This window comes from Notolepis coatsorum, assembly GCF_963971535.1.
Source record: "Notolepis coatsorum genome assembly, chromosome: 8".
Classification (NCBI taxonomy): Eukaryota; Metazoa; Chordata; class Actinopteri; order Aulopiformes; family Paralepididae; genus Notolepis; species Notolepis coatsorum.
The window spans coordinates 99,854,266-99,880,498 of record NC_140172.1 but is presented as its reverse complement, the minus strand read 5'-3'; the positions used below and the strand labels follow the sequence as shown (position 1 = coordinate 99,880,498).

Sequence of the window (26,233 nt, the reverse complement as noted above, 5' to 3'; positions counted from 1 at the left end):
CAGATTTGCAAATACAGTACTGTTTGTGATACAGAAGGAGTCAAGAAAAGGGAGTATATACATTTGACGTAGAAACTGTACATTGGAGGAGGTTGGGTGGGGGGGGGGGGTTGGGTACATTGGGATATTGACAACCATACTGGGTAATTTACATTGGAGGTGGTTGGGGGGGGGGGGGGGCACACTGTATAAACAAGCAAAACTGTACATTGAGGGGGGGGGGAGGAGACACTGTACAAACAAACAAAATTGTACATTGGACTATTGACAAAACCATACTAGGTAAATGACTGTACATTGGAGGGGGTTGGGTTAGGATATTTACAGGGGCCAGTGTTGAATTGCAGTCTCCCGTAGGTGTCCCTTGAGAGAGGTTTTGAAAGTGGGTAGTGATCCACATTCCTTTACAGCTTTGGGTAGGGCGTTCCACATTGATGTGGCATAATTGCGAAACGTGTTTAGTCCCTTATTTGAGCCGAATCTGGGTTTAACATGATTTGTGGAGCTCCCTCTGGTGTTGTGATCGTGGTATTCACTGACCTTTGGGAAGTATTTTGACATGTACATGGGTACCTTGGTCGTGTAGTGTATCTTGTAGACCAGGCCCATTGCAAGTTGCTGTACTCTGTCGTCTACTCTAAGCCATCCTAGGTTGTCAAAGTGGGCAGGGGTGAGGTGGGTTCTAGGAGTAAGGTCAAGCAGTAGTCTGACCAGTTTGTTTTGAGATGTTTGTAATTTTGTTTTTAGCGCCTTTGAGGTGCTTTGGTACCATGAGGTGCAAGCATAGTCGTAGTACCCCTGAATGAGTGCTCCTGCCAGAGTCTTCAGGGTATTCTTGTTTACCAGAGAGGAGATCCGGTACAAGAATCGAGTTCGTTGGTTGACTTTTTTTATTACATTGGATGCCATTTTGTCACAGGAGAGATTAGCCTCTAGGATGGAACCCAGGTAGGTAATTTCATCTTTCCTTGTGACAATATTGTCACCCACTGTAACTGAGAAGCCGTCGGTCTTGCTGAGTTTGTTATTTGAACCGAAGAGAATGGACTCTGTTTTGCCCATGTGTAATGATAGTTTGTTATCAGCGAGCCATATGCAGATTCTGCCTAGTTCCGAGCTGAGGGTTTTTTCAACCTGTAACTTGTTCTTGTCAGAGACCAGCAGGGCTGAGTCGTCCGCAAACAGGAACAAGTTGCAGTCACAAGCTGACGACATGTCATTTGCATAAATTAGGAACAGTAGCGGTCCTAGTATGCTTCCTTGTGGAACACCACAGCTCACTGTGAGGGGGGGGGATAGGGTACCGTTTACCTCCACCATCTGTTCCCTCCCCTCAAGTTAGGATTGCATCCAGCTCACTGATAGACTATCAAAACCAATTGCTTTTAGCTTGTCAATCAGAATGGAGTGATTGACCGTGTCAAAGGCCTTTTGTAGGTCCAGCATGACCATGCCGCAGTATTTGCCTGCGTCCACCTCTTGTTTGATGTGGTCATTCAAATAGAGAAGGCATGTGTCAGTGGAGTGGGATGTTCTGAAGCCAGATTGGAATTCGTAGATTAGATTTTTTTCCGCTAGGTACTTTTCGACCTGTTCGTAGACTATTTTTTCCATGACTTTCGAGATGGAGGTGAGAATAGAAACAGGGCGGTAGTTGCCTGGGTCTAATTTGCTGCCCTTTTTGTGCAGAGGGGTCACCCTCGCAATTTTGAAGTCCTTGGGGACGTGTCCCTGTTTTATGGAGAGGTTTATTATGTGTGTGATGATTGGGGTGATGGCGGCTGCTGAGTCTCTGAGGAATTTGGAGGGGATGTTGTCATGGCCAGTGGCCTTGTTAGGTTGGAGGGCGCTCAGTTTATTGAGTACCTCATCTGTTGTTACCATTTCCAGCTTGAAGTCGTCCTTGTGGACCCCTAGGTTTTTGTAGTAAGCTACTATGTGTTCTACCCCATAAAGCCCTGAGTGGGAGGGTAGTTTGTTTACCAGTGTTGTGGCTATGTTTGTGAAGAAAATGTTTAAGTAATTGGCGAACCGTGCGGCTAGGTGGTGTAGTGGGCAAGGCACTCGCCACCAGTGTGGAGACGCTAGGATTCGCGTGTTCGAATCCAGCTCTCCACATTGTTTTTCAGTTTGGCTGGTCGTCCGCAGTAATACACATTGGCCGTATTACGGGGAGGGAAAACTGAAGGGTGGGGATCGAACGTTGTGAACAAGCGACTCCTACAAGTCGGTTGGTGCGCCTGCGCAGTAGAATCAGGAAGTGTCGGGGGCAGCGTGAGCCTCCCACGCGTTACTCCTCGACACTGAGAGATCGAGCTGCGCAGGTGAAAAGATGCAACTGCTGTTACCTCAAGTACCGGAGGGGACTTGTGCTATGTATGACTTAGTCCACATTGCAGCCGGCTTGTGGGAGGCAAGAAACAGCGTTCGTGACAGGGGAGGGTTGAATTGGATGATACGAAATTGGGATGGGAGAAAATATGGAAAAATGGGAGAAAAAGTGGATAAAAAAAAAAAGGTAATTGGCGAACCCGGGACGGCCACGTGGGTGTGCCACGAAACTCTGGAACAGTCTTCCACTACAAATTAGGTCTGCTCAGACCCTAGAGAATTTTAAGGCTCAGCTAAAGACTCACCTATTTTCTTTGGCGTTTTGAGGTAAGCCATACATCCCTGGTCGTGTCGTGATTGTTCAACATCCCGTGATTAAGACGGGGTGGATGCAACCCTCTTTGCGCCGCCCCTGTGCCTCAAATAGATTCGCTATCAGCTCTATCTTTAATCTTTCAAAATGTTCAGTTGCCATCGCTATCAGCTCTATCTTTAATCTTTCAAAATGTTCAGTTGCTATTGCATGCACTCATCTGTGTTTCATCACTACACACATGAGTGCATGCTTACCAACTGTCAGTCTGCAACACTACTATCACCAACACCTAAGAAGGGAGATCCCCCCTTGAATGGCCCTTCTAAGGTTTCTCACCTCCACACTGCCTGTGGTGCATTTTTTTCCTATTGCTAGGTTTAGTGAGTTTTTCCTTACCTTCGCGTGGGGTATGTCTGGGAGTGTTTGCATTCATTCATTTATTTTGCTTTTATTTTACATTTGTTGGACCTTATGGTGTTCTTGTTTTGTTCTTGACTTATTGTTATGGTTCTTCTTGACTTGTTTAAAGAAGACGTGTCCGGCCCATGGGGACATTAACGTGTGTTGTCGGGCCGTACAAATAAATTTTATTTGATTTGATTTGATTTATATTGTATTTTTTTGTATTTCTCTGTTTTATATTGTGAAGCACTTTGGTGCAACTTCGGTTGGTTTTAAATGTGCTATATAAATAAAGTTGACCTTGACCTTGACGAGGGCGCCCGTAGTTCTCTTTCTTACAGAACGGCTGTCTCTGTAACCATTGGTAACCACCTTCAAAAGAAAATGCCTAATTTCTTTGCAGTGGTAGAGTAGGTAAAACACTGGAAAAGCACAATATTGTTATTCTACTGTGAATCATTTTCAAGATCCAGTAATAAGACACCAAATTATGTTTTTTTTTTATATATATTTCTCCTAGATAAGACCTAATATAAACATTAGATAAATATTCCGTGCAAGGCCTCTATTAAAGGCCGGTTCCATATAGACGCCTGTCCCAAATATAAGCCGGTTGTGTTCAATGATTGAAGCCAATAAAAGCCGGCTGTTAATTGAGGTTTTATGGCAGGTGTGTATATCTCTAAATGTGTGTGCTATCTTATTGTAATGTACCAGGTCCATTATGTGTTGGTGTTGTTCCCCTTAGGGTTATGAACGCGTGCGACGCAGCAGTGAGGAGGTCATGACATGGAGGAGGGTACCTACCTGGGAGAGGTAGAGAATCTGGCAGCCTCTCCCTAAACGTCAGCAAAACAAAAGAGATGATTGTGGATCTTAGGAGGTCAGGGGCCAGGGACTACAGCCCCCTCAGCATCGACAGGGCACCGGTCGAGAGAGTGAACAGTTTTAAGTACCTCGGAGTCCACATATCCGAGTACTTGACATGGACCACACACATTGACAGTGTAGTAAAGAAGGCACGGCAGTGCCTCTACTTCCTTAGGCGCCTAAGGAAGTTCAAAGTGAGTCAGAAGATCCTTAAGAACTTCTACTCATGCACAATAGAGAGCATCCTCCTTGTAACTGAGGGGTACAATTCCCTGACTGTATTGATAAGTATGGTATCATTAAACCACTACCGCTTTATGTACTTTAACTACTGGCCACACAGTACATGATATAGATATGATGAACACTTTCCCACCATGAAACCAAGTCCACACAAATGTATAAGTAGAATATTTAATATATAGCAAAGGGTATATACAACGTTCACGTAATGACATTTATGATTTGAATGCACTTGTAAGGCAAATGAGTATTCGTAGGCAAATCAACATTGAATGTCCAATCTCTGGTTACGCAGGAAGCAAGTATACAACCTGGTTCTTTAGGGAACTATAGCGATGGTACTTAATGATTATAGCTGGATATACTAAAGGGGGTCCCGCTGGTTGTAAGTCAGTAGGGGGGGGGGGGGGGGGTTAGGAGAGCCGCTGGCGATATCCCATCTGGCCAACGATTTCTTGGGAGAATTCAGAGTGCTGAACACGGTGCCCACAGAACCTTGGTCCGCAGATGAATACCGTTGGGCCCTCTTGTAGACGGTAGCTGCCGGTCCACAACGAAGAGACGTGAGGCGACCTCACTCGGGTTAGAGCGCCGTCTCACCTGGACTCCTCTCGGGGGTAGTTCCAACACTCACCAGTGTTGGCTGTTATCCATGGCATAATCAAAGCACCCAAAGCAAGTAGATAATCCAAGCCGTGTAGGGCTCGCCGTCGTCCGGGTAAGGTAATCCAATGTGCAGGTCCACTCGTCCTGGCCCAGAACTCCTCGGATGAAAGCACCACACGTGGTCTGCCCAGCCTGGTTAAGACTCTAGATAATGCGAGGAAACGATGGGGGTACTGCTCACTTTATAACTCTAACCGAACGATGCACCATACATAATAGACTATTATTAACTTAATAGAAATACGTCCCACTCGACGGTATAGTGCCAAACTATGACAATTCAACTATTAATCCACACGATGTCTCAATGCCATTCTGAGGCCAAGTTGACCATACTGCACCACACGTGTATCGTGGGTGAGGCTTAACGTCTTGCCACTAGGTTGGAGGGTAAAGAACTAAGGGCTAAGGGACTAAAAGAAAGTTCTACTTTACTTGCGCCATATATGCGCTGTGAACAAATAGTACCATTCGTATTTCGGCAGACGTATTCCTACGCGGAACCGGGGCTAGTAACGACATGTTCGTCGGCACGATTGAACTTGAACCAAGGGGCTTGGCTGCTGGCGCCAGGTTCTTGTCCAATGAGAGAATGAAACTATTATGGGCTGTTAGTAGACTAAAGGGATATTCAGTGTATATGTACAAGGAATATACAAGGGATATCAAACGATATACAAATACTATTAAATATATATCCATAAATAGATATATATATTCGGTTTAATCTGATCCTTCACAACACTCCTCGTTTGGGAATAGCACCGCACACGACTGCAGCAGACTACAGAGAGTGGCCCGTTCAGCCGAACGCACAATTGGAGGTGGGCTTCCCACTCTCCAGGTAATTTATACCAAGCGTTGCAGGGCCAAGGCTAAGAGAATAACCAAAGACTCTAGTCACCCAAACAACTGCCTCTTTGCACTGCTGCGGTCAGGTAAGCGCTACCGGAGTCTCATGGCCAGTACAGAGAGACTCAGAAGGAGCTTCTATCCCCAGGGCCCAGTAGTTCAAAATGTTTAATCCCTATCTGATCGGATCAGATTTGGATTTTGGGTAGTTCAAAACCAAAAAACAGGATTAGGATCACTTTGATGTCCGATCAGATCAGGAAATCAAATTCAAGTTTCAATCTGGATTACATCTTCAAAACAGGTAGTTCAAACCGGAACAACACAGGATTGGGATCAGTTTGATAAAAAAAAACTGTGCCCATAATCACGGTAAACACTGCTCTCCTGTGTTATTGCTACCATGGGTACTAATGCATGTGTGTTATTGCTACCGTGTGTTATTGCTACCATGGTTACTAATGCATGTGTGTTATTGCTACCATGGTTACTAATGCGTGTGTTATTGCTACCATGGTTACTAATGCATGTGTGTTATTGCTACCATGGTTACTAATGCATGTGTGTTATTGCTACCATGGTTACTAATGCATGTGTGTTATTGCTACCATGGTTACTAATGCGTGTGTGTTATTGCTACCATGGTTACTAATGCGTGTGTTATTGCTACCATGGTTACTAATGCATGTGTGTTATTGCTACCATGGTTACTAATGCGTGTGTGTTGCCTGATAGCTTTTCCTGGAAATTTCCAGTTTTCACCCAAATAGGTATTTGTATCTACAAGCTGAATAACTTCATGACCTCATATAAACTTTGCAAAGTTTCCAGCAATCGATTTAAAACCAGAAATGACGTCAGATAGGGGGTGTTATGGAACATGGACGTCAGATAGGGGGGTGTTATGGAGCATGGGCGTCAGATAGGGGGGGGGTTATGGAACATGGACGTCAGATAGGGGGGTGTTATGGAACATGGACGTCAGATAGGGGGGTGTTATGGAACATGGGCGTCAGATAGGGGGGGTTATGGAACATGGACGTCAGATAGGGGGGTGTTATGGAACATGGACGTCAGATAGGGGGGGGGGGGGGTGTTATGGAACATGGACGTCAGATAGGGGGGGGGGCTTTGACCCAAAAGAGTTTGAGAACCACAGTTTTAACCTCCAAACTACATACACCCCTGATGTATGTTGATGTTGGTTGTCTCATCAGGTGCTTCAAAGCCCAACGCAGCTTGCCCTACAGGAGCTGAAGGAGTGACAGCAGTGGACTGCTTTGCCTACAATGACTACTGTGACCCTAACAGAATGATGTCACAATGCAATGGAATTAGTAACAATTCTAGAACAACATTCTAGAATTATCATTAAACACTTAAACACCCTGGTTTAGCTTCTTTACATACATGCAAATCTGATTGTTTTTCCATCCAGAGTATGTGGATTATAACCAGGGCCCAGGAGTTCAAAACGTTTAATCCCCATCTGATCCGATCAGATTTTTAAATCCCATTTTTTCAGGATCAGACAACTCGGCCAGATTTTGTCCCGGTATTTCAAAGCAATCCAGGATAGGATCACCCTGATCCAGATTCAGACTTTTCAAGATTACTAGATCCTGAATATCAGTGCTTTAATCCTACCGATCTCCATCTAGTGGATATGAAAAAGAATACAAGGAAGACAATATATCACATTGCAGAGACATCTATAATATCTAATTATATTGTTAAATACATAAAGGACATACAATCATAATGGAATTGTAATAAAAAAAAATACTCCCACTAGGGTAACAACAAAAACACATTCATTCAAAGGCAGCTTTGAGGAGCTGAATTCTAAGTGAGATTTCAGTTAGCTGAAGGTGATGAGTGATGACAGATGGACTTTTTTTTGTTGAAGATATTTTTTCTTTAATCTAAATTACATTTGTGATTGACAATCTTTGTTTTGATACTTTTATGAGCATAAACATTTATGTTATCAGCATTTGGTTGAAAACAAAATAGGCCACCATTAATGTGACCAAAACATTTTAAAATAAAATTGATTTGCTAAGAATTGTGTATTATTTCAGTTAACAAACTTTGCCATCTTATTTATATTGAAACATATTTTTAAATAAATTGCATAGTACATTTTGCTCTGGTAATCCACTGGAAATCCACCCCTCTGGTGGGATCAAGATAATCCACAACACCGGATGCAATCCTACCTTGAGGGGAGAGAACAGATGGTAGAGGTAAACGGTACTCTACCCCCCCCCCCCCCCCCCCCCCCTCACAGTGAGCTGTGGTGTTCCACAAGGAAGCATACTAGGACCGCTACTGTTCCTAATTTATGCAAATGACATGTCGTCAGCTTGTGACTGCAACTTGTTCTTGTTCGCTGATGACTCAGCCCTGCTGGTCTCTGACAAGAACAAGTTACAGGTTGAAAAAACCCTCAGCTCTGAACTCGGCAGAAACTGCACCTGGTTCGCTGATAACAAACTATCATTACACCTGGGTAAAACAGAGTCCATTCTCTTCGGATCAAATAACAAACTCAGCAAGACTGACGGCTTCTCAGTTACAGTGGGTGACAATATTGTCACAAGGAAAGATGAAATTACATACCTAGGTTCCATCCTAGAGGCAAATCTTTCCTGTGACAAAATGGCATCCAAGGTAATAAAAAAAGTCAACCAACGAACTAGATTCTTGTACCGGATCTCCTCTCTGGTAAACAAGAATACCCTGAAGACTCTGGCAGGAGCACTCATTCAAGGGTACTACTACGACTATGCTTGCACCTCATGGTACCAAAGCACCTCAAAGGCGCTAAAAACAAGATTACAAACATCACAAAACAAACTGGTCAGACTTCTACTTGACCTTACCCCTAGAACCCACCTCACCCCTGCCCACTTTGACAACCTAGGATGGCTTAGAGTAGATGACAGAGTACAGCAACTTGCAATGGGCCTGGTCTTCAAGATACACTATACGACTAAGGTACCCATGTACATGTCAAAATACTTCCCAAAGGTCAGTGAATACCACGACCACAACACCAGAGGAAACTCAACAAATCATGTTAAACCCAGATTCGGCTCAAAGTTTCAAACAAGGGACTAAACACGTTTCGCAATTATGCCACATAAATGTGGAACGCCCTACCCAAAGCTGTAAAGGAATGTGAATCCCTACCCACATTCAAAACCGCTCTTAAAGAGCACCTACGGGAGGCTGCAATTCGAAACTGGCCACCGTAAATGTCCAAACCCCCCCACCCCCTCCTAATAGACAGTCTCCTCCCCACCGCATGTATATATTCTCTCCCCACCGTATGTATATTTCTCTCCCACCCACCCACCCCCTCCTAATGTACAGTCTCCTCCCCACCGTATGTATATTTCTCTCCCACCCACCCACCCACCCCCTCCTAATGTACAGTCCCCTCCCCATCATATGTATATACTCTGTCAGGATCTATGGGTAACAGTACTGTATATGCATATCGTATATGTCACAAATGTAACAGTACTAAATACCTGTATCATGTCATGTATGTCCCTATGCCATAAATGTCATGTATGTTGTGTATGTCATAAATGTCACTATGAATTGAAAATGGGGGACCCTGATGTAAACAAGACAAACGTCTTTCTCTGGTCTGCATCCCCTTAACAATTGTGTGTATTGAGCTGTACTGTATTGTACCCATTCTGCAATCTGTTAAATAAAAATGTCATTCATTCATTCATTCATTCATTCATTCATTCATTCATTCATTCATTCATTCATTCATTCATTCATTCATTCATTCATTCCCATGGCGGAGGCAACCATGCAAGGTGTCAACCTGCTCATCGGGATTCGGGAGCAATTAGGGGTCAAGCGTCTTGGTCAAGGACACTTCGACACGCTGCCCGGGAGGAGTGGGAATCGAACCAGGAACCGTCCGACTACCAGCCGACATGCTCTACCTCCTGGCTGAGTCAGTGAGCAGCCAATCAACATCAAGTTCGGTGATGAGGAGCAGGGGTGGATTTAGGATTGTAGGAGATCCGGGGCTTAACGCGGGCACAGAATCTTTTTACTTCGACACCACAACCTTTAACTTATACCACCACCTTAAAGCGGATAAAAGGTACTAGAGAACACTTAAATTCACACCCTTTAATTAATGAAGCAAACAATAATAATAATTAATAATAATAATAATAATAATAATAATAATAATAATAATAATAATAATAATAATAATAATAATAATAATAATAATAATAATAATAATAATAATAATAATAATAATAATAATAATACACTGTATTTGTATAGCACCTTTCATACAAGAATTGCAGCTCAAAGTGCTTCACAGCAGTAAAAAAAGACAGGCATAAAATGAGCACAACATTGGCAGATCAAGAGCAATGCATAAAGTGCAGACATAAAGCATAAAATAGATAGCAGCAAAATAGACAAAGTCAAGGTAAGACATAGAACATTAAATCACATTGTTTTTCATATTAGGATCTAAGATCTAGGATTAACTCGCTGAACGTTGAGCGCCAGGACCCCCGAAAACCAGAGTATAGTCAGGTTTTCATCGTTGTTTCTTTTATTCGATATTTCCATTCATAAAGACATGCCGGCAGCCTGTGTTATCACTGGGGATGGGTCTGAGATCTCAAAAGTCCAATACCGCCGCCTAACGCCTTGCGGCCGCTATTGCACTCCATTTGAAACGATGTGGCTTGGTGTCTGGGCCGAGCTGCGGCCTGCGGGCGGGGTCTAACTACTCGGTCAAGCCAAACGCTTATAACGCATGCATCGACGAGGGTCGGGTTCATGTTCAATGCTGGATTACGTTGGCACCTTGATCGACATCAGTACTTGGAATGGCGATCAGATAATTGGAATATTCTTTTCGGGACAGATCCTGGTCAAGGTAAGGACTATATGGTATCAATATTGCTACCAAAAATGTATCCAAAAATGCCTTCATGCTGATCGGGTCGTGTGTGTGTGTGTGGCGTGTTAGAATAGAATAGAATAGAATAGATCTTTATTGTCATTGTTACAGTTGTTACAACGAAATTTAAAATGCAGCCCTAGGTGCTAGTAAAAATATAAAAACACAGTCCTAAACACAGTATTAAATATAAAAACAGGAGTAAGGCATAAATAACATTAATATAAACAGGGGGTGTAAAAGATCATTATAATTGCACTATCCCTTAATGTTGTGTGTGCGTGGGAGGGGGGGGGTGCAAGGGAGACTGTTGTTTTAAAATTGAGCTGAGTTTAGTGCACATATGGCCCTGGGATAAAAACTAAACTTCAGTCTGTTTGTCCGGGTGGGCATGACGCTGAAACGCCTGCCCGAGCGCAGCCGTACGAAGTGTTTGTTGCCCGGGTGGTGTGGGTCCTTCAGTATTTTCACTGCTTTTCCAAGGCAGCGGGAGCCGTATAGTCCCTCCAGTGAGGGGAGGGGGCAGCCGATAATCTTCTGGGCCGAGTTGACAACCCTCTGGAGCGCCCTCCTCTCTGCGGCTGTGCAGCTGAGGAACCACACATTGATGCAGTAGGTGAGGATGCTTTCCACGGAGCAGTGGTAAAAAGACACAAGCAGGTCTTGTCTGAGGTGGTAGTTTCTCAGTACTCTCAGGAAGTAGAGTCTCTGCTGTGCCTTTTTCACTATCGCCGTGGTGTTGGTTCTCCAGGTCAAGTCATCCTCCAGGTGGACACCCAGGAACTTGATGACCGAGACTCTCTCCACACATCCCCTGTCGATGTACAGGGGCTGTATGTCGGTCTTCTTCCTCCTGTAGTCCACGATCATCTCCTGGGTCTTTAGCTTATTCAGCTGTAGGTTGTTATCTTTGCACAGGCCTAACAGCTGCTCTACTTCATTGCGGTACGCAGTCTCGTCGCCTTTTGTGATGCAGCCCACCACGGTGGTGTCGTCAGCGAACTTGATGATAGTGTTGCTGGGGTGGACTGCGGTGAAGTCGTGTGTGTAAATAGAATAGAAAAGGGGGGGGATGCGGTGCTGAGGCTGATGGCTGTGGAGGTGTGGGGGCCTATCCTGACCCTCTGGGGGCGGTCAGAGAGGAAGTCCTTGGACCACCGGCAGAGGGGATGGTTTAGTCCAAGGTCCATGAGTTTGGGCACTAGTCTGTCAGGCAGGATGGTATTAAATGCAGAGCTAAAGTCCACGAAGAGCAGCCGTGCGTAGCCCCCCGCTCTCTCCAGATGGGACAGGGTAGAGTGGAGAGTCGTGGCGATGGCATCCTCCGTGGACCTGTTGGCTCTGTAGGCGAACTGGTGGGGGTCTAGTCCGGGTGGGAGGCTAGAGATGATGTGGGACTTGAGTGTCTTTTCAAAGACCTTCATGGGTAGGGAGGTGAGTGCGACTGGACGGTAGTCGTTCAGGCAACTGATGGAGTTCTTCTTTGGGACCGGGATAATTATGGAGGTTTTCAGGCAGGGTGGGACGATGGTCTGGGACAGGGACTGGTTGAAGATCGTAGTGAAGACCCCTGTCAGCTGGTCAGCGCAGTCTTTCAGCACCCGTCCCACGACCCTGTCCGGCCCCGCCGCTTTCCTAGGGTTCACTCCCTTTAGTGTGCGTCTCACCTCGTGCTCCGTGAGGATGAAGCTGCTGAGGGCTGGTGAGTGTGGTAAGGCTGCTTCTGTCGGCACCGCCTCGGGGGTGGCGTTGATGTGCAGTGTGGATGTTTTTGTCGGCCTCGCCTCGAATCGTGCAAAGTTGTTCAGCTCCTCTGCCAGCTGAGGGTCACCCTCGTTGGCTGAGGAGTGGCTGGGTTTGTAGTTGGTCATCTGTTGGACCCCCTGCCATACCTGTCTGGTGTTGTTGCTCTGGAAGCAGTCCTCGATCTTCCCCTTGTAGTCGGTCTTGGACCTCTTGATACCTCGCTTCAGGTTGGCTCTGGCAGTGCTGTATAGCTCCTTATCACCAGACCTGAAGGCAGTGTCCCTCTCTCTGAGCAGATGCTGCACCTCTCCCGTCATCCACGGCTTCGTATTGGGATAGACCCGTATACGTTTGTCCACGGTGACAGAGTCTATGCAGTGCTTGATATATCCCAGCACATGTTCAAAGACCTCCCAGATGGTGTTCTCAAAACAGTCCTGCAGCTGTAGGGTGGCGCTTACCGGCCAGGTTTTAACTCTTTCTAATGGGGGTGTAGGATGGAATTAAAAGCAGGGATACGTGGTCTGACTGACCTAGATGGGCTAGTGCTTTGGCTCTGTAGCCCAGCTTAATATTAGAGTAGACCTTGTCTAGTGTGTTATCTCCTCTTGTGGCACATTTTACATGCTGATACAATTTGGGGAGTACTCTCTTCAGGTCAGCGTGATTAAAGTCCTCCGCAATGATGTGAACAGCCTCAGGGTATGTGTTTTGTTGGTTGCTAATGGTGCTATGTAGCTGACCTAGCGCCGCGCTAGCATTAGCATCCGGTGGAATGTACACTGCGGTTATCAGAACAGCGTTAAATTCCCTTGGAAGGTAAATGGGTCGGCATTTGACAGTCAAATATTCGATGTCGGGTGAACAATGGTTACTCACAATGTTTGTGTTCGTCGCCCAGGAGTCTTTTGTGTAGATTAAAAGTCCACCGCCGCGCGACTTCCCTGTGCTCTCTTTCGTTCGGTCTTGTCTGTGATGCGTTCGCCCTTCTAGCTCGATAGCTAAGTCCGGGATGGATGAATGGAGCCAGGTTTCTGTGGTAATTAGCACGCAGCTATCCTTCACAGTGTTGTTAGTTGCAACCTGTAGTCTCAGTTCGTCCATCTTGTTAGCAAGAGATCTGGCATTTGATCTGCGGCGACGTTGGTTGCGATCAAAGCACGGAGGGGCGCCCCCCCCCCCCCCCCCCCCTTCATGCATCCATGACGAAACATAATACCGATAATCTAAATTTGATTTGAGAACAGTAGAGTCCAGGGAAGAAACAATAACGCGTTTACTAGAATACACGTTGCCGGCCATTACGAAGCATTTTGGAAATGACACCAGACCACCCTGAAACTACACTTATATTCACGACAGTATAAAACGGAAATGTATGGATGGAAAAATGATCTGTTTTTTGCATCTTGACCGGAAGAAACTCAATGACAATCGACTATATTATTAGATCCATAGCTATAATATATAATATAGCTTTAGGCCTGCAAACACAGCCACGTGCTGGCCTTTCAACAGTAACAGTAAACAGCGCCATCTGGCGCTGAAAGTGTTAATAGACGTCTTTGTTTACAGTTTGATTATCACTGATACAAAGTAAAATAGTGCAGTGTAATAAAATAGTTAGTCAAATAGAATACAATAATGCAATAGTGCATTGCAATAAAATAGTTATCATCGTATTTTTTCGGGAGGCCGGTAAGGAGTGCATTACAGTAGTCGAGTCGGCTTGAGATAAAGGCATGGATCTGGTTTTCAGCGTCCTTTTGATTTATAAATGGCCGTACTTTAGCTATGTTTCTAAGGTGGAAGAATTATGTTTTTGTCAACTTGTTGATTGTGATTTAAAGGCAAAGCTTAGGTCTGAGTCTACCATAACACCAAGACTTAACTCACTCAAATACAGTTAGCAGCTGGATAGACTACAGATGGAAATTAGCTTCTGCTAAATCTGGTGCAAACATATTTTCATGTAACAATGATTAATTGTCCAATTTATTATTATTATTTTTTAAGTAGATTTGGGGCTTTTCAGAAAACATACAGGGCTTGAGCCCAAGTAGCCACCCCCTCGGTTTTAAAACTGGGAACGAGGTTAACTGTTCAGTCACGTTGATGGATTTCTGGATTTTGTTCCTATCGTATTATTTCGTATCATGTTCATTAAAAAAATACATGGAGCAAATAATGACTCATCGGACAAACTATTTGCAAGTAACGTATATTTTGTTCCTATCGTATTATTTCGCATCATGTTAATTAAAAAAAATACATGGAGAAAATAATGACAAATTTGCAAGTGACGTTAGTAATGTTATTAATTAATGTAGTAATCATGATTCATGCTACATGTGAGATGTGACCTGACCAGCCAAGTCAACTCGTTCCCAGTTTTATCTCCGTGAGTCGGACGCAAACAACTCTGTTTTGATTGATTGATTGATTGATTGATTGAAAACTTTATTAACAGATTGCAGAATGGGTACAATACAGTACAGCTCAATACACACAATTGTTAAGGGGATGCAGACCAGAGAAAGACTTTCGTCTTGTTTACATCAGGGTCCCCCATTTTCAATTCATCAGGACATGACATACATGACATGCAGATAGACAGTACTACATTTATGACATACCTGATTTGCAAATACAATAGGCCTACTGTTTGTGATAAAAAAAAGAGTCCAGAAAAGAGAGTATACATTTGACGTAGAAACTGTACATTGGAGGGTAGGGGGGGGGGGGGGGGTAGGAGGGGTTGGGGGGAAACACTGTACAACTGTACAAGCAAAACTGAACATTGGAATATTGACAAAACCATACTAGGTAATTTACTGTACATTGGAGGGGGTTGGGTTAGGACATTTACAGGGGCCAGTTTCTAATTGCAGTCTCCCATAGGTGTTCTTTGAGAGTGGTTTTGAAAGTGGGTAGTGATTCACATTCCTTTACAGCTTTGGGTAGGGCGTTCCACATTGATGTGGCATAATTTCGATTTGCGAAACGTGTTTAGTCGCTTTGTTTGAGCCGAATCTGGGTTTAACATGATTTGTGGAGCTCCCTCTGGTGTTGTGATCGTGGTATTCACTGACCTTTGGGAAGTATTTTGACATGTCGCCAAGAAAAGGGAGAGGCGGGACAAACTTGCATCTTTAGATTGCCGTCAGCCAAATCTAAACAAATAAATATAATATTATTATAATATATATTTTTTCAGGTTTGTATTATGTTAATATAATATAACTCTTTGGGCTGGTTGTGTACGTAACCCGCACCCGTCTAGAAGAATGACCCCCCCCCCTGCGTTATTTTTTTCCGTAGCCGCATTTCTCGGAGACGCTCTCTGATTGGCCGACGCCTGTTTCTACACTGGTTAAGCTTAGGCACTCTTTCGAAGTTGGTTAAGGTTAGAGTTTGTCTTAGAGCGTGACGGCAAGTTCTTTCGACGATTAAGCTTAGGCACTCTTTCGAAGTTGGTTAAGGTTAGAGTTTGTCTTAGAGCATGGCGATAGAACGCCAGGTCATGCTGGACCTACAAAAGGCCTTCGACACTGTCAATCACTCCATTCTGATTGACAAGCTAAAAGCAATTGGTTTTGATAGTTTATCAGTGAGCTGGATGCAATCCTACCTGGAGGGGAGAGAACAGATGGTAGAGGTAAACGGTACTCTATCCCCCCCCCTCACAGTGAGCTGTGGTGTTCCACAAGGAAGCATACTCTACTCTTCCTAATTTATGCAAATGACATGTCGTCAGCCTGTTACTGCAACTTGTTCCTGTTTGCGGACGACTCAGCCCTGCTGGTCTCTGACAAGAACAAGTTGCAGGTTGAAAAAACCCTCAGCTCGGAACTAGGCAAAATCTGCATATGGCTCGCTGATAACAAACTATCATTACACATGGGCAAAACATTCTCTTCGGCTCAAATAACAAACTCAGCAAGACCGACGGCTTCTCAGTTACAGTGGGTGACAATATTGTCACAAGGAAAGACGAAATTACCTACCTGGGTTCCATCCTAGAGGCAAATCTTTCCTGTGACAAAATGGCATCCAATGTAATAAAAAAAGTCAACCAACGAACTAGATTCTTGTACCGGATCTCCTCTCTGGTAAACAAGAATACCCTGAAGACTCTGGCAGGAGCACTCATTCAAGGGTACTACGACTATGCGTGCACCTCATGGTACCAAAGCACCTCAAAGGCGCTTAAAACAATATTACAAACATCACAAAACAAACTGGTCAGACTACTACTTGACCTTACCCCCAGAACCCACCTCACCCCTGCCCACTTTGACAACCTAGGATGGCTTAGAGTAGACGACAGAGTACAGCAACTTGCAATGGGCCTGGTCTATAAGATACACTATACGACTAAGGTACCCATGTACATGTCAAAATACTTCCCAAAGGTCAGTACCACTACACCAGAGGAAGCTCAACAAATCATGTTAAACCCAGATTCGGCTCAAACAAGGGACTAAACACGTTTTGCAATTATGCCACATCAATGTGGAACGCCCTACCCAAAGCTGTAAAGGAATGTGAATCCCTACCCACATTCAAAACCGCTCTTAAAGAGCACCTATGGGAGGCTGCAATTCGAAACTGGCCACCGTAAATGCCCAAAACCCCCACCACCTCCTAATAGACAGTCTCCAAGTTGCTTAGCTGGAGCTGAGGATGCGGAAAAAATTCTTATTGGGGATTGGAACACGGATATGCAACAAAAAAATGCACCGTCTTCAAATCCTTCAATAGGTTTTGTGATCTGCACGGCCTCAGCCAACTAATCACCCAACCCACAAGGATATGTGAATCAACTCAGACTACCATTGACCTCATACTGACCTCTGACAAGTCCAAGATCTCCAGTAAAGGGGTTATAGCATGCGGGTTAAGTGATCATTACATGATATTCTGTACCCGCAAAAAGCTAAAACTAAAGGCTGGCTGTCACAAAACAGTCACATCTAGAGACCTCAAAACCTACTCTAGCGAGGCCTTTAACCTTGAACTGGAGAGTCTGGACTGGTCAGATGAACTCAATGGTACACTGGTTGAAGAAACTTGGCTTGGCTTCAAAACCAAATTTTCATCAATACTAAACAAAATGGCCCCCCTAAGAACCACCAGGGTAAAAAATCGCGCTGAGCCATGGATGCACACTGAAATACTGACCGCTATGAAAGCCAGAGACAAAAAATGCTCTGAGTTTCGTAAAAGTCAGTCAAAGCTTACCAAAAGCACGAGCAGTGAACTCCAAGACCACGTGACTGAACTCAAACTAGAAAGAAACAGACTAAGAAATGACGTAAACTCCATGATCAAAACTGCAAAAAAAAATTTCATCAATGACAAAACCGAGGAAAACAAAAATAAACCACGTGAACTTTGGAAATTACTCAACAATCAACTAGGCTGCAGTAAAAAACTCAAAACCAGGTTCTCAAACATAAACATAAAGACGGACAACACGCTCATCACAGACAAGCTGGATGTAGCCAATTACTTAAACACTTTCTTCACAAACATAGCCACAACACTGGTAAACAAACTACCCTCCCACTCAGGGCAGTATGGGGTAGAACACATAGTAGCATACTACATGAACCTAGGCGTCCACAAAGACGACTTCAAACTGGAAATAGTAACTACAGATGAGGTACTCAAAAAACTGAGCGCCCTCCAACCAAACAAGGCCACTGGCCATGACAACATCCCCTCCAAATTCCTCAGAGACTCAGCAGCAGCCATCACCCCAGTCATCACACACATAATAAACCTCTCCATAAAACAGGGACACGTCCCCAAGGACTTCAAAATTGCGAGAGTAACACCCCTGCACAAAAAGGGCAGCAAATTAGACCCGGGTAACTACCGCCCTGTTTCTATCCTTACATCCATCTCGAAAGTCATGGAAAAAATAGTATACGAACAGATCGAAAAGTACCTCGCGGAAAAAAATCTAATCTACGAATTCCAATCTGGCTTCAGAACATCCCACTCCACTGACACATGCCTTCTCTACTTGAACGACCACATCAAACAAGAGGTGGACGCGGGCAAATACTGCGGCATGGTCATGCTGGACCTACAAAAGGCCTTCGACACTGTCAATCACACCATTCTGATTGACAAGCTAAAAGCAATTGGTTTTGATAGTTTATCAGTGAGCTGGATACAATCCTACCTGGAGGGGAGGGAACAGATGGTGGAAGTAAACGGTACCCTATCCCCCCCCCCTCACAGTGAGCTGTGGTGTTCCACAAGGAAGCATACTAGGACCGCTACTATTCCTAATTTATGCAAATGACATGTCGTCAGCTTGTGACTGCAACTTGTTCCTGTTTGCGGACGACTCAGCCCTGCTGGTCTCTGACAAGAACAAGTTACAGGTTGAAAAAGCCCTCAGCTCGGAACTAGGCAAAATCTGCATATGGCTCGCCGACAACAAACTATCATTACACATGGGCAAAACAGAGTCCATTCTCTTCGGTTCAAATAACAAACTCAGCAAGACCGACGGCTTCTCGGTTACAGTGGGTGACAATATTATCACAAGGAAAGATGAAATTACCTACCTGGGTTCCATCCTAGAGGCTAATCTTTCCTGTGACAAAATGGCATCCAATGTAATAAAAAAAGTCAACCAACGAACGCGATTCTTGTACCGGATCTCCTCTCTGGTAAACAAGAATACCCTGAAGACTCTAGCAGGAGCACTCATTCAAGGGTACTACGACTATGCTTGCACCTCATGGTACCAAAGCACCTCAAAGGCACTAAAAAACAAATTACAAACATCTCAAAACAAGCTAGTCAGACTACTACTTGACCTGACTCCTAGAACCCACCTCACCCCTGCCCACTTTGACAACCTAGGATGGCTTAGAGTAGACGACAGAGTACAGCAACTTGCAATGGGCCTGGTCTACAAGATACACTACGCGACCAAGGTACCCATGTACATGTCAAAATACTTCCCAAAGGTCAGTGAATACCACGATCACAACACCAGAGGGAGCTCCACAAATCATGTAAAACCCAGATTCGGCTCAAACAAGGGACTAAACACGTTTCGCAATTATGCCACATCAATGTGGAACGCCCTGCCTAAAGCTGTAAAGGAATGTGAATCACTACCCACCTTCAAAAACACTCTCAAAAAACACCTACGTGAGACTGCAATTCGAAACTGGCCCCTACAAATGTCCTAACCTAGTTGTACAGTAAATTACCAAGTAAGGCTTTGTCAACATTCCAATGTACAGTGTAAAATGTGTGTATGTCCCCTACCCAACCCCCCCCCCCCCCCCCACCTCCAATGTACAGCCCTCACCCAACCCACCCAACCCCACCCCACCAACCTCCTCCAATGTACAGTTTCTACGCCAAATGTATATACACTCCTTTTCTGGACACTTTTGTATCACAAACAGTACTGTATTTGCAAATCTGATATGTCATAAATGTATAGATGTAGCAGTACTGTCTATCTGTATGTCATGTATGTCATATATGTTATGATGAATTGAAAATGGGGGACCCTGGTGGAAACAAGACGAAAGTCTTTCTCTGGTCTGCATCCCCTTAACAATTGTATGTATTGAGATGTACTGTACTGTACCCATTCTGCAATCTGTTAATAAACTTTTCAATCAATCAATCCTTCCCACCGCATGTATATATTCCCTCCCCGCCATATGTATATTTCTCTCCCACCCACCCACCCCCTCCTAATGTACAGTCCCCTCCCCATCATATGTATATACTCTGTCAGGATCTAGGGGTAACAGTACTGTATATTTGAATACCGTTTATGTCACAAATGTATCAGTACTAAATACCTATATGTCCCTATGCCATAAATGTCATGTATGTTGTGTATGTCATGATAAATGTCTATATGAATTGAAAATGGGGGACCCTGATGTAAACAAGACAAACGACTTTCTCAGGTCTGCATCCCCTTAACAATTGTGTGTATTGAGCCGTACTGTATTGTACCCATTCTGCAATCTGTTAAATCTCACTTAAATCTCTGTTAGATCTCAGTGCAGAATTTGATACAATCGATCACGATATTCTAATCGATCGTCTTGAAAACCATGTCGGTTTCTCAGAACATGTGCTGGGCTGGTTTAAAACATACATCAGAGGGAGGAAATTCTATATTAAACTAGGAGATCACATGTCTGATATATAAGACAACAACTATGGAGTTGCACAAGGGAGTTGCTTAGGTCCTTTACTCTTCTCCCTTTACATGTTACCGCTGGGTGATATCATCAGAGAACATAATGTAGATTTCCATAGCTATGCGGATGATACACAACTGTACATATCTGCTGAACCAAATGATACAGCGATTAGCTCCATTACAGACTGCTTACTGGCAATAAATAAATGGATGAGTAAGAACTTCCTGAAACTAAACGAGAACAAAACTGAAATTCTAATTATCGGCTCCAAAACTAAAAAAGAAACATTAATAAAGAACCTGGGGGGACTAACCCCTTGGATCAAATCTGAGGTCACTAGTCTTGGGGTTATCATAGATTCAGAACTGAACTTCAATTCTCATATTAGCAAAGTCACGAAAACATCGCTCTTCCATCTCAGAAATATAGCAAAGGTACGACCATTTATTAATCAGAACGATGCTGAGAAGCTAATTCATGCATTCATATCTAGCCGGTTAGACTACTGTAATGCACTTTTCACAGGTCTCCCTAAGAAAACCACAGAGAGGCTTCAGCTAATCCAAAACTCTGCAGCCCAACTGCTAACTAGAACCAAAAGGAGAGAGCACATTAGTCCAGTCTTAGCTGCTTTACACTGGCTTCCTGTAACATTTAGAATTGACTTTAAGGTCCTTCTCCTTACATACAAAGCTCTAAATGGACAGGGACCTAGCTACATTGCCAACACTCTAATAAATTACACACCAGCAAGAACACTGCGATCATCAGCTGCTGGACTACTAGAGGCTCCCAGAAGCAGTCAAAAGAGGATCGGTAATGCAGCCTTTATCAACTATGCCCCAAAACTATGGAACAAACTACCCCAAAACATCAGAGAAGCCAACTTGCTAGACATCTTTAAAAGACAGCTTAAAGGGGAACTCCAACATTTTGGGAAATTAGCTTATTTAACATCTTCCCTGGAGTTAGACAAGAAGATACATACCTTTTTTGTCTCTGTGCGTGCATTTTAGCTTTGGGAATAGACGCTCCGTTAGCATAGCTTAGCTTCATCACTGGAAGTGAGGCAGGACAGTAGCCTTACAGTGCCTTACAGTGTATTGCAAGGTCTGACATTGACCAAATTTGATATGCATGACCTTGGTGGGCTCTAGGTCAACTCCTGAAAAGGGGGTCAATGTCAGACCTTGCAATCAAAAGTTAGGGGGCGCACTGAAATTATGGCAAGGGTTATTAGCCCCCTAACTTTTGATTGCAAAGTCTGACATTGACCCCCTTTTCAGGAGTTGACCTAGAGCCCACCAAGGTCATGCATATCAAGTTTGGTCAATGTCAGACCTTGCAATACACTGTAAGGCACTGTAAGGCTACTGTCCTGCCTCACTTCCAGTGATGAAGCTAAGCTATGCTAACGGAGCGTCTATTCCCAAAGCTAAAATGCACGCACAGAGACAAAAATGGTATGTATCTTCTTGTCTAACTCCAGGGAAGATGTTAAATAAGCAAATTTCCCAAAATGTTGGAGTTCCCCTTTAAAACCTATCTCTTTGCTCAGGCATTTCACTGATAGATATCTGCTACCACCTAGTGGCAAGAGGAAACATCAGGGATATCCTGACACAACTTGTATTTACCTGCACTATTCTTACCCTGCCTACTCTTATACACTGCCTATCAAATTCATGTGTCGGTTATTGCACTTTTTACTTCTTACTGATGACTATTTTTAAACTGAATCATTTTAAACTATTTTTATTATTTGCTAGATCCAAATGTGAAACACTGTGATTATATTGCCATATCTTGCTATGCTCGCTCATGCCTGTATTTTTTATGTCCGTTCTATTTTATAATTTTTTGACTATTTTTAAACTGAATCATTTTAAACTATTTTTACTATTTGTGTTACTGAAAACTGTAAGCGGAGAGCCTATTGGGATGCTAGATCCTAATGTGAAACACTGTGATTCTACCTGTCTATCTTTTTATGCTCGCTTATGCCTGTATTTTTTACTGTTGTGAAGCACTTTGAACTGCAACCTCTGTATGAAAAGTGCTATACAAATAAAGTTATTATTATTATTATTATTATTATTATTATTATTATTATTATTATTATTATTATTATTATTATTATTATTATTATTATTATTATTATTATTATTATTATTATTATTATTATTATTATTATTATTATTATTATTATTATTATTATTATTATTATTATTATTATAGTTTTCATTCATTCGGATAGTTTGCAGGCTGTTCGACGCGGAAATGGGCAAAGACACAGCTCGTCACGCGATTGGGCAAACATGTCAGTGGCCAATCAGAGAGCGTCAGTCAGTGGCCAATCAGAGAGCGTCTCCGAGAAATGCGGCTACGGAAAAAAATAACGCCCCCGCCGTCACGCACCCGGAAGTCCCGTTTGTAATTATTCCTTTAGAGACAGCTAGCACGCTGCTCTGACGCGCAGGTATGAAATGTTAGTTTTGAAACACTATTCTAAACGCATTTAAACTAATTAAACTTCGGATAGAAACTATCACTGTTCAAGTAGTTAGCCTAGTTAATCATTCGCAAGGTGGTATTCATATCGCGCCTTGCGATCAGATTGAAGAGTGGTCTCTACCACAAGCTAGCTAATGTTGTGTTATTTGTTCACCTAATGTCACGAGGTAATGGTACCTATTAATACCAATCGTTTAGTACCGGTATTATATACTAGAAACTAGTAGTTACTTGTGGACACAGTTGGTAATATTACTAGCTAGATTATCTCTGCTGGTTGTTTCAACTTCAATAATCAAAGTGCCTCATCACCTCCACAAGTTGGCCAACAAAGGCGCCTTTTGTGAACTTCTCTGGTCTGATTGTGTAGCTAGGAAGCTGTGGAGCAGAACTTGATACTTTATTAACCAGACCTAAGTTATGACGGTGATATAAAGGGCACTTCACCAAAAACAATGCTGATTTATTTTGCACATAATCTCACACATCCAAAAACGAAACAGTTTTGCACACATTCATTTAGTTGACGGTTATTGAGAGTACATTAATATGGCCACCAGTGTGTCATCAGGGACATAACATCCTTGTGTTGTTAATTACAGCACCATGAATGAAATTATATAGATGAAACAATAGCCATACCTTGTCTTATATGGAATGCTACCTGATCATTTCATTGAGCTGTAATTAACACAACACATGGAATCAATGTCCCTGATGACATCATTATCACTATTAATTGAAAATGGGGGACCCTGATGTAAACAAGACAAACGTCTTCCTCTGGTCTGCATCCCCTTAACAATTGTTTGTACTGAGCTGTACTGTATTGTACCCATTCTGCAATCTGTTAAATAAAGTTTTCATTCATTCATTTCATCACCGGTGGCCATATTCAAACTCATTGCCTTTCAATAACTCAAACTAAATGAATGTGTGCAAAAAGAGTTTTTTAGTGATGTTTTTTATTTTGATTGATCCCATTCAAACTACAACCACATACTGATTGTGTCAACATCTGCCCAAAGCCTAGAGGCCTTTAAATCGCTGCTTAAAACACACCTTTCCCCCCTGGCCTTTGACCAGAGTTAACCTGCCACCTGTACATTACGTTTGCTGTTACTCTGGACTTTTTATCTATTTTTCTTGTTTCTTTTATATTGCACCTTGCTCTTGTTTTCTTAGTGTACTATACCTTTTTCTGTCATTTCAGTGTATTTTATTTGTTACTGCATTGTATTTACATTTACATTTGGTCATTTAGCAAATTAGTTTACTCTTTTATCCAAAGCGACTTACAAGTTTTGTACAACAAGACAGCAGGAAGGGTACAACTCAATCAGCTGAGTAACAATGTTCATCAAAGTGTTGAGTGCTACAGTGTAGGTTAGTATATTAGGACAAGTGCATGACAGTAAGGTTAGTTAGGGTTAGAGTTTTTCTTTTTTTTTTTTCATTTCAGATAATGATTGAAGTGGGTCTTTAGTAGACGGCGAAAATGTTGTGTTTTTTTATCGTGTCCTACCTGTAAAGCACTTTGGTTGGCTTTTAGGTTTTAGTCATTGTAAATGTGCTATAAATAAAGCTGACTTGACTTGATGTCCCCCACATATTTCTGTTAATCCACAGGTTTTTCCAAAATGGATTCCCTTTACGGCCAGTTGGCCTTGGGCATCATGGCAGGAGTGGGCTGTGGACTTTGCCTCGGGTGGCACTTCCGGGCTCGGTTCGGCAAGCAGGCCAAGAGCCTCACGGCGGTCATGGGGAACGGCACCAGCGAGGTGATGGGAGAGGGCGGTGAGTTCAAGATGGTCCTGGTGGTCCGGAACGACCTGAAGATGGGGAAGGGGAAAGTAGCGGCACAGTGTTCCCACGCCGCCGTGTCGGCCTACAAACAGGTGCAGCGGAGGAACCCCGAGCTGCTCAAACAGTGGGAGTACTGCGGTCAGCCCAAGGTGGTGGTCAAGACCCCCGACGAGGACAGTCTGCTGGAGCTGCTGAGCCACGCCAAGGAGGTGGGACTGCCGGTCAGTCTGATCCAGGACGCGGGGAGGACACAGATCGCGCCGGGGTCGCGCACCGTGTTGGGAGTCGGACCGGGCCCCGCGGATCTAGTGGACCGAGTCACTGGACACTTGAAACTCTATTAGATCTACTACACACCGTGGACTTGTTAGGACTTAAATAATTACTTTTATGGTTTGTTTTCCGTTTCAATTAAATTCAAGGTCTAAAGTCAATTTGATAAGTGTCTTCATCTTGTTACACATTGCTAAGCGTTATTATCACATAAACGAGGCTAATCCTTACTTGGTAGTAGGGATGGGTACCGAATCCGGTACTTTTAGGGTACCGACCGATTTACGTGAGATCCACCGGTGACACATTTCGGTACTGTTAAAAACAACAGTCCAATGACGTCAACGTTTAGTTTACCACGAAACCTATGAAGTGTGCCACACGTTCACGTCAACATTCACGTGCACAATACACGCTTACCTAGGATTTGACTTGATTCAACAACAAAGCAATCGGGGCAATGGCAAGCCGAAAACGGTCGCAGGTGTGGTTACACTTTACAAAGCTAGATGCAGACAACGCTCGCTGCAATATTATATATTAACAAATTGTTCTAAATAAATAATGATGATAAATAATTTGGACAAATTGTTTACAACTGAGGTAGGTAGATACAATGTTTAGAGACAAAAGTACAGAAAAAGGTACCGTTGGGTACCGGTATCGATTCACAGGTACTGGTACCGGTTCAAATGTGAACGGTACCCAACCCTACGTGGAAGTAGCTTGTTTCTTATTGGGGATGTAACGTCACCAATAACACCTTTTCACTGCTGATACGGAGTCCATCCAATACCAATGTAACAATGCTTACTCCTAATGAAGAGTATAGTTTGGGATCTTAATGGGGATCATCCATGTTTCTCCATTTAGAGATCAAACGACTTTTTGTGATGAGTCAAAGTTGGTGACAAATAAGATAGGCTTATTGAAATGTGTGGAATAGTCCTTTAACCAGAGGTGATCATCTAGGGCTTAACCAGGACTCAGCATCCTGATATAATCCTTTTAATCAGAAGTGATAAGGGCTTAAACCAGGAC

General features: G+C 43.4%; 1 protein-coding gene across 2 annotated transcripts; it reads left to right on the top strand.

The window, feature by feature from the left end:
• The first annotated feature begins 23,018 nt into the window (after positions 1–23,018).
• Positions 23,019–25,353, top strand: ptrh2 (peptidyl-tRNA hydrolase 2). Of its 2 annotated transcripts, none has more exons than XM_084319913.1 (2): positions 23,019–23,078; positions 24,743–25,353. In XM_084319913.1, the coding sequence occupies exon 2, from the start codon at positions 24,754–24,756 to the stop codon at positions 25,261–25,263; it is 510 nt and encodes a 169-aa protein (XP_084176039.1). In that variant the 5' UTR covers positions 23,019–23,078; positions 24,743–24,753; the 3' UTR covers positions 25,264–25,353. The 2 variants fall into 2 exon arrangements, with proteins under 2 accessions (XP_084176039.1, XP_084176038.1); XM_084319912.1 differs by having other exon boundaries at positions 23,049–23,087.
• Positions 25,354–26,233: the final 880 nt, after the last annotated feature.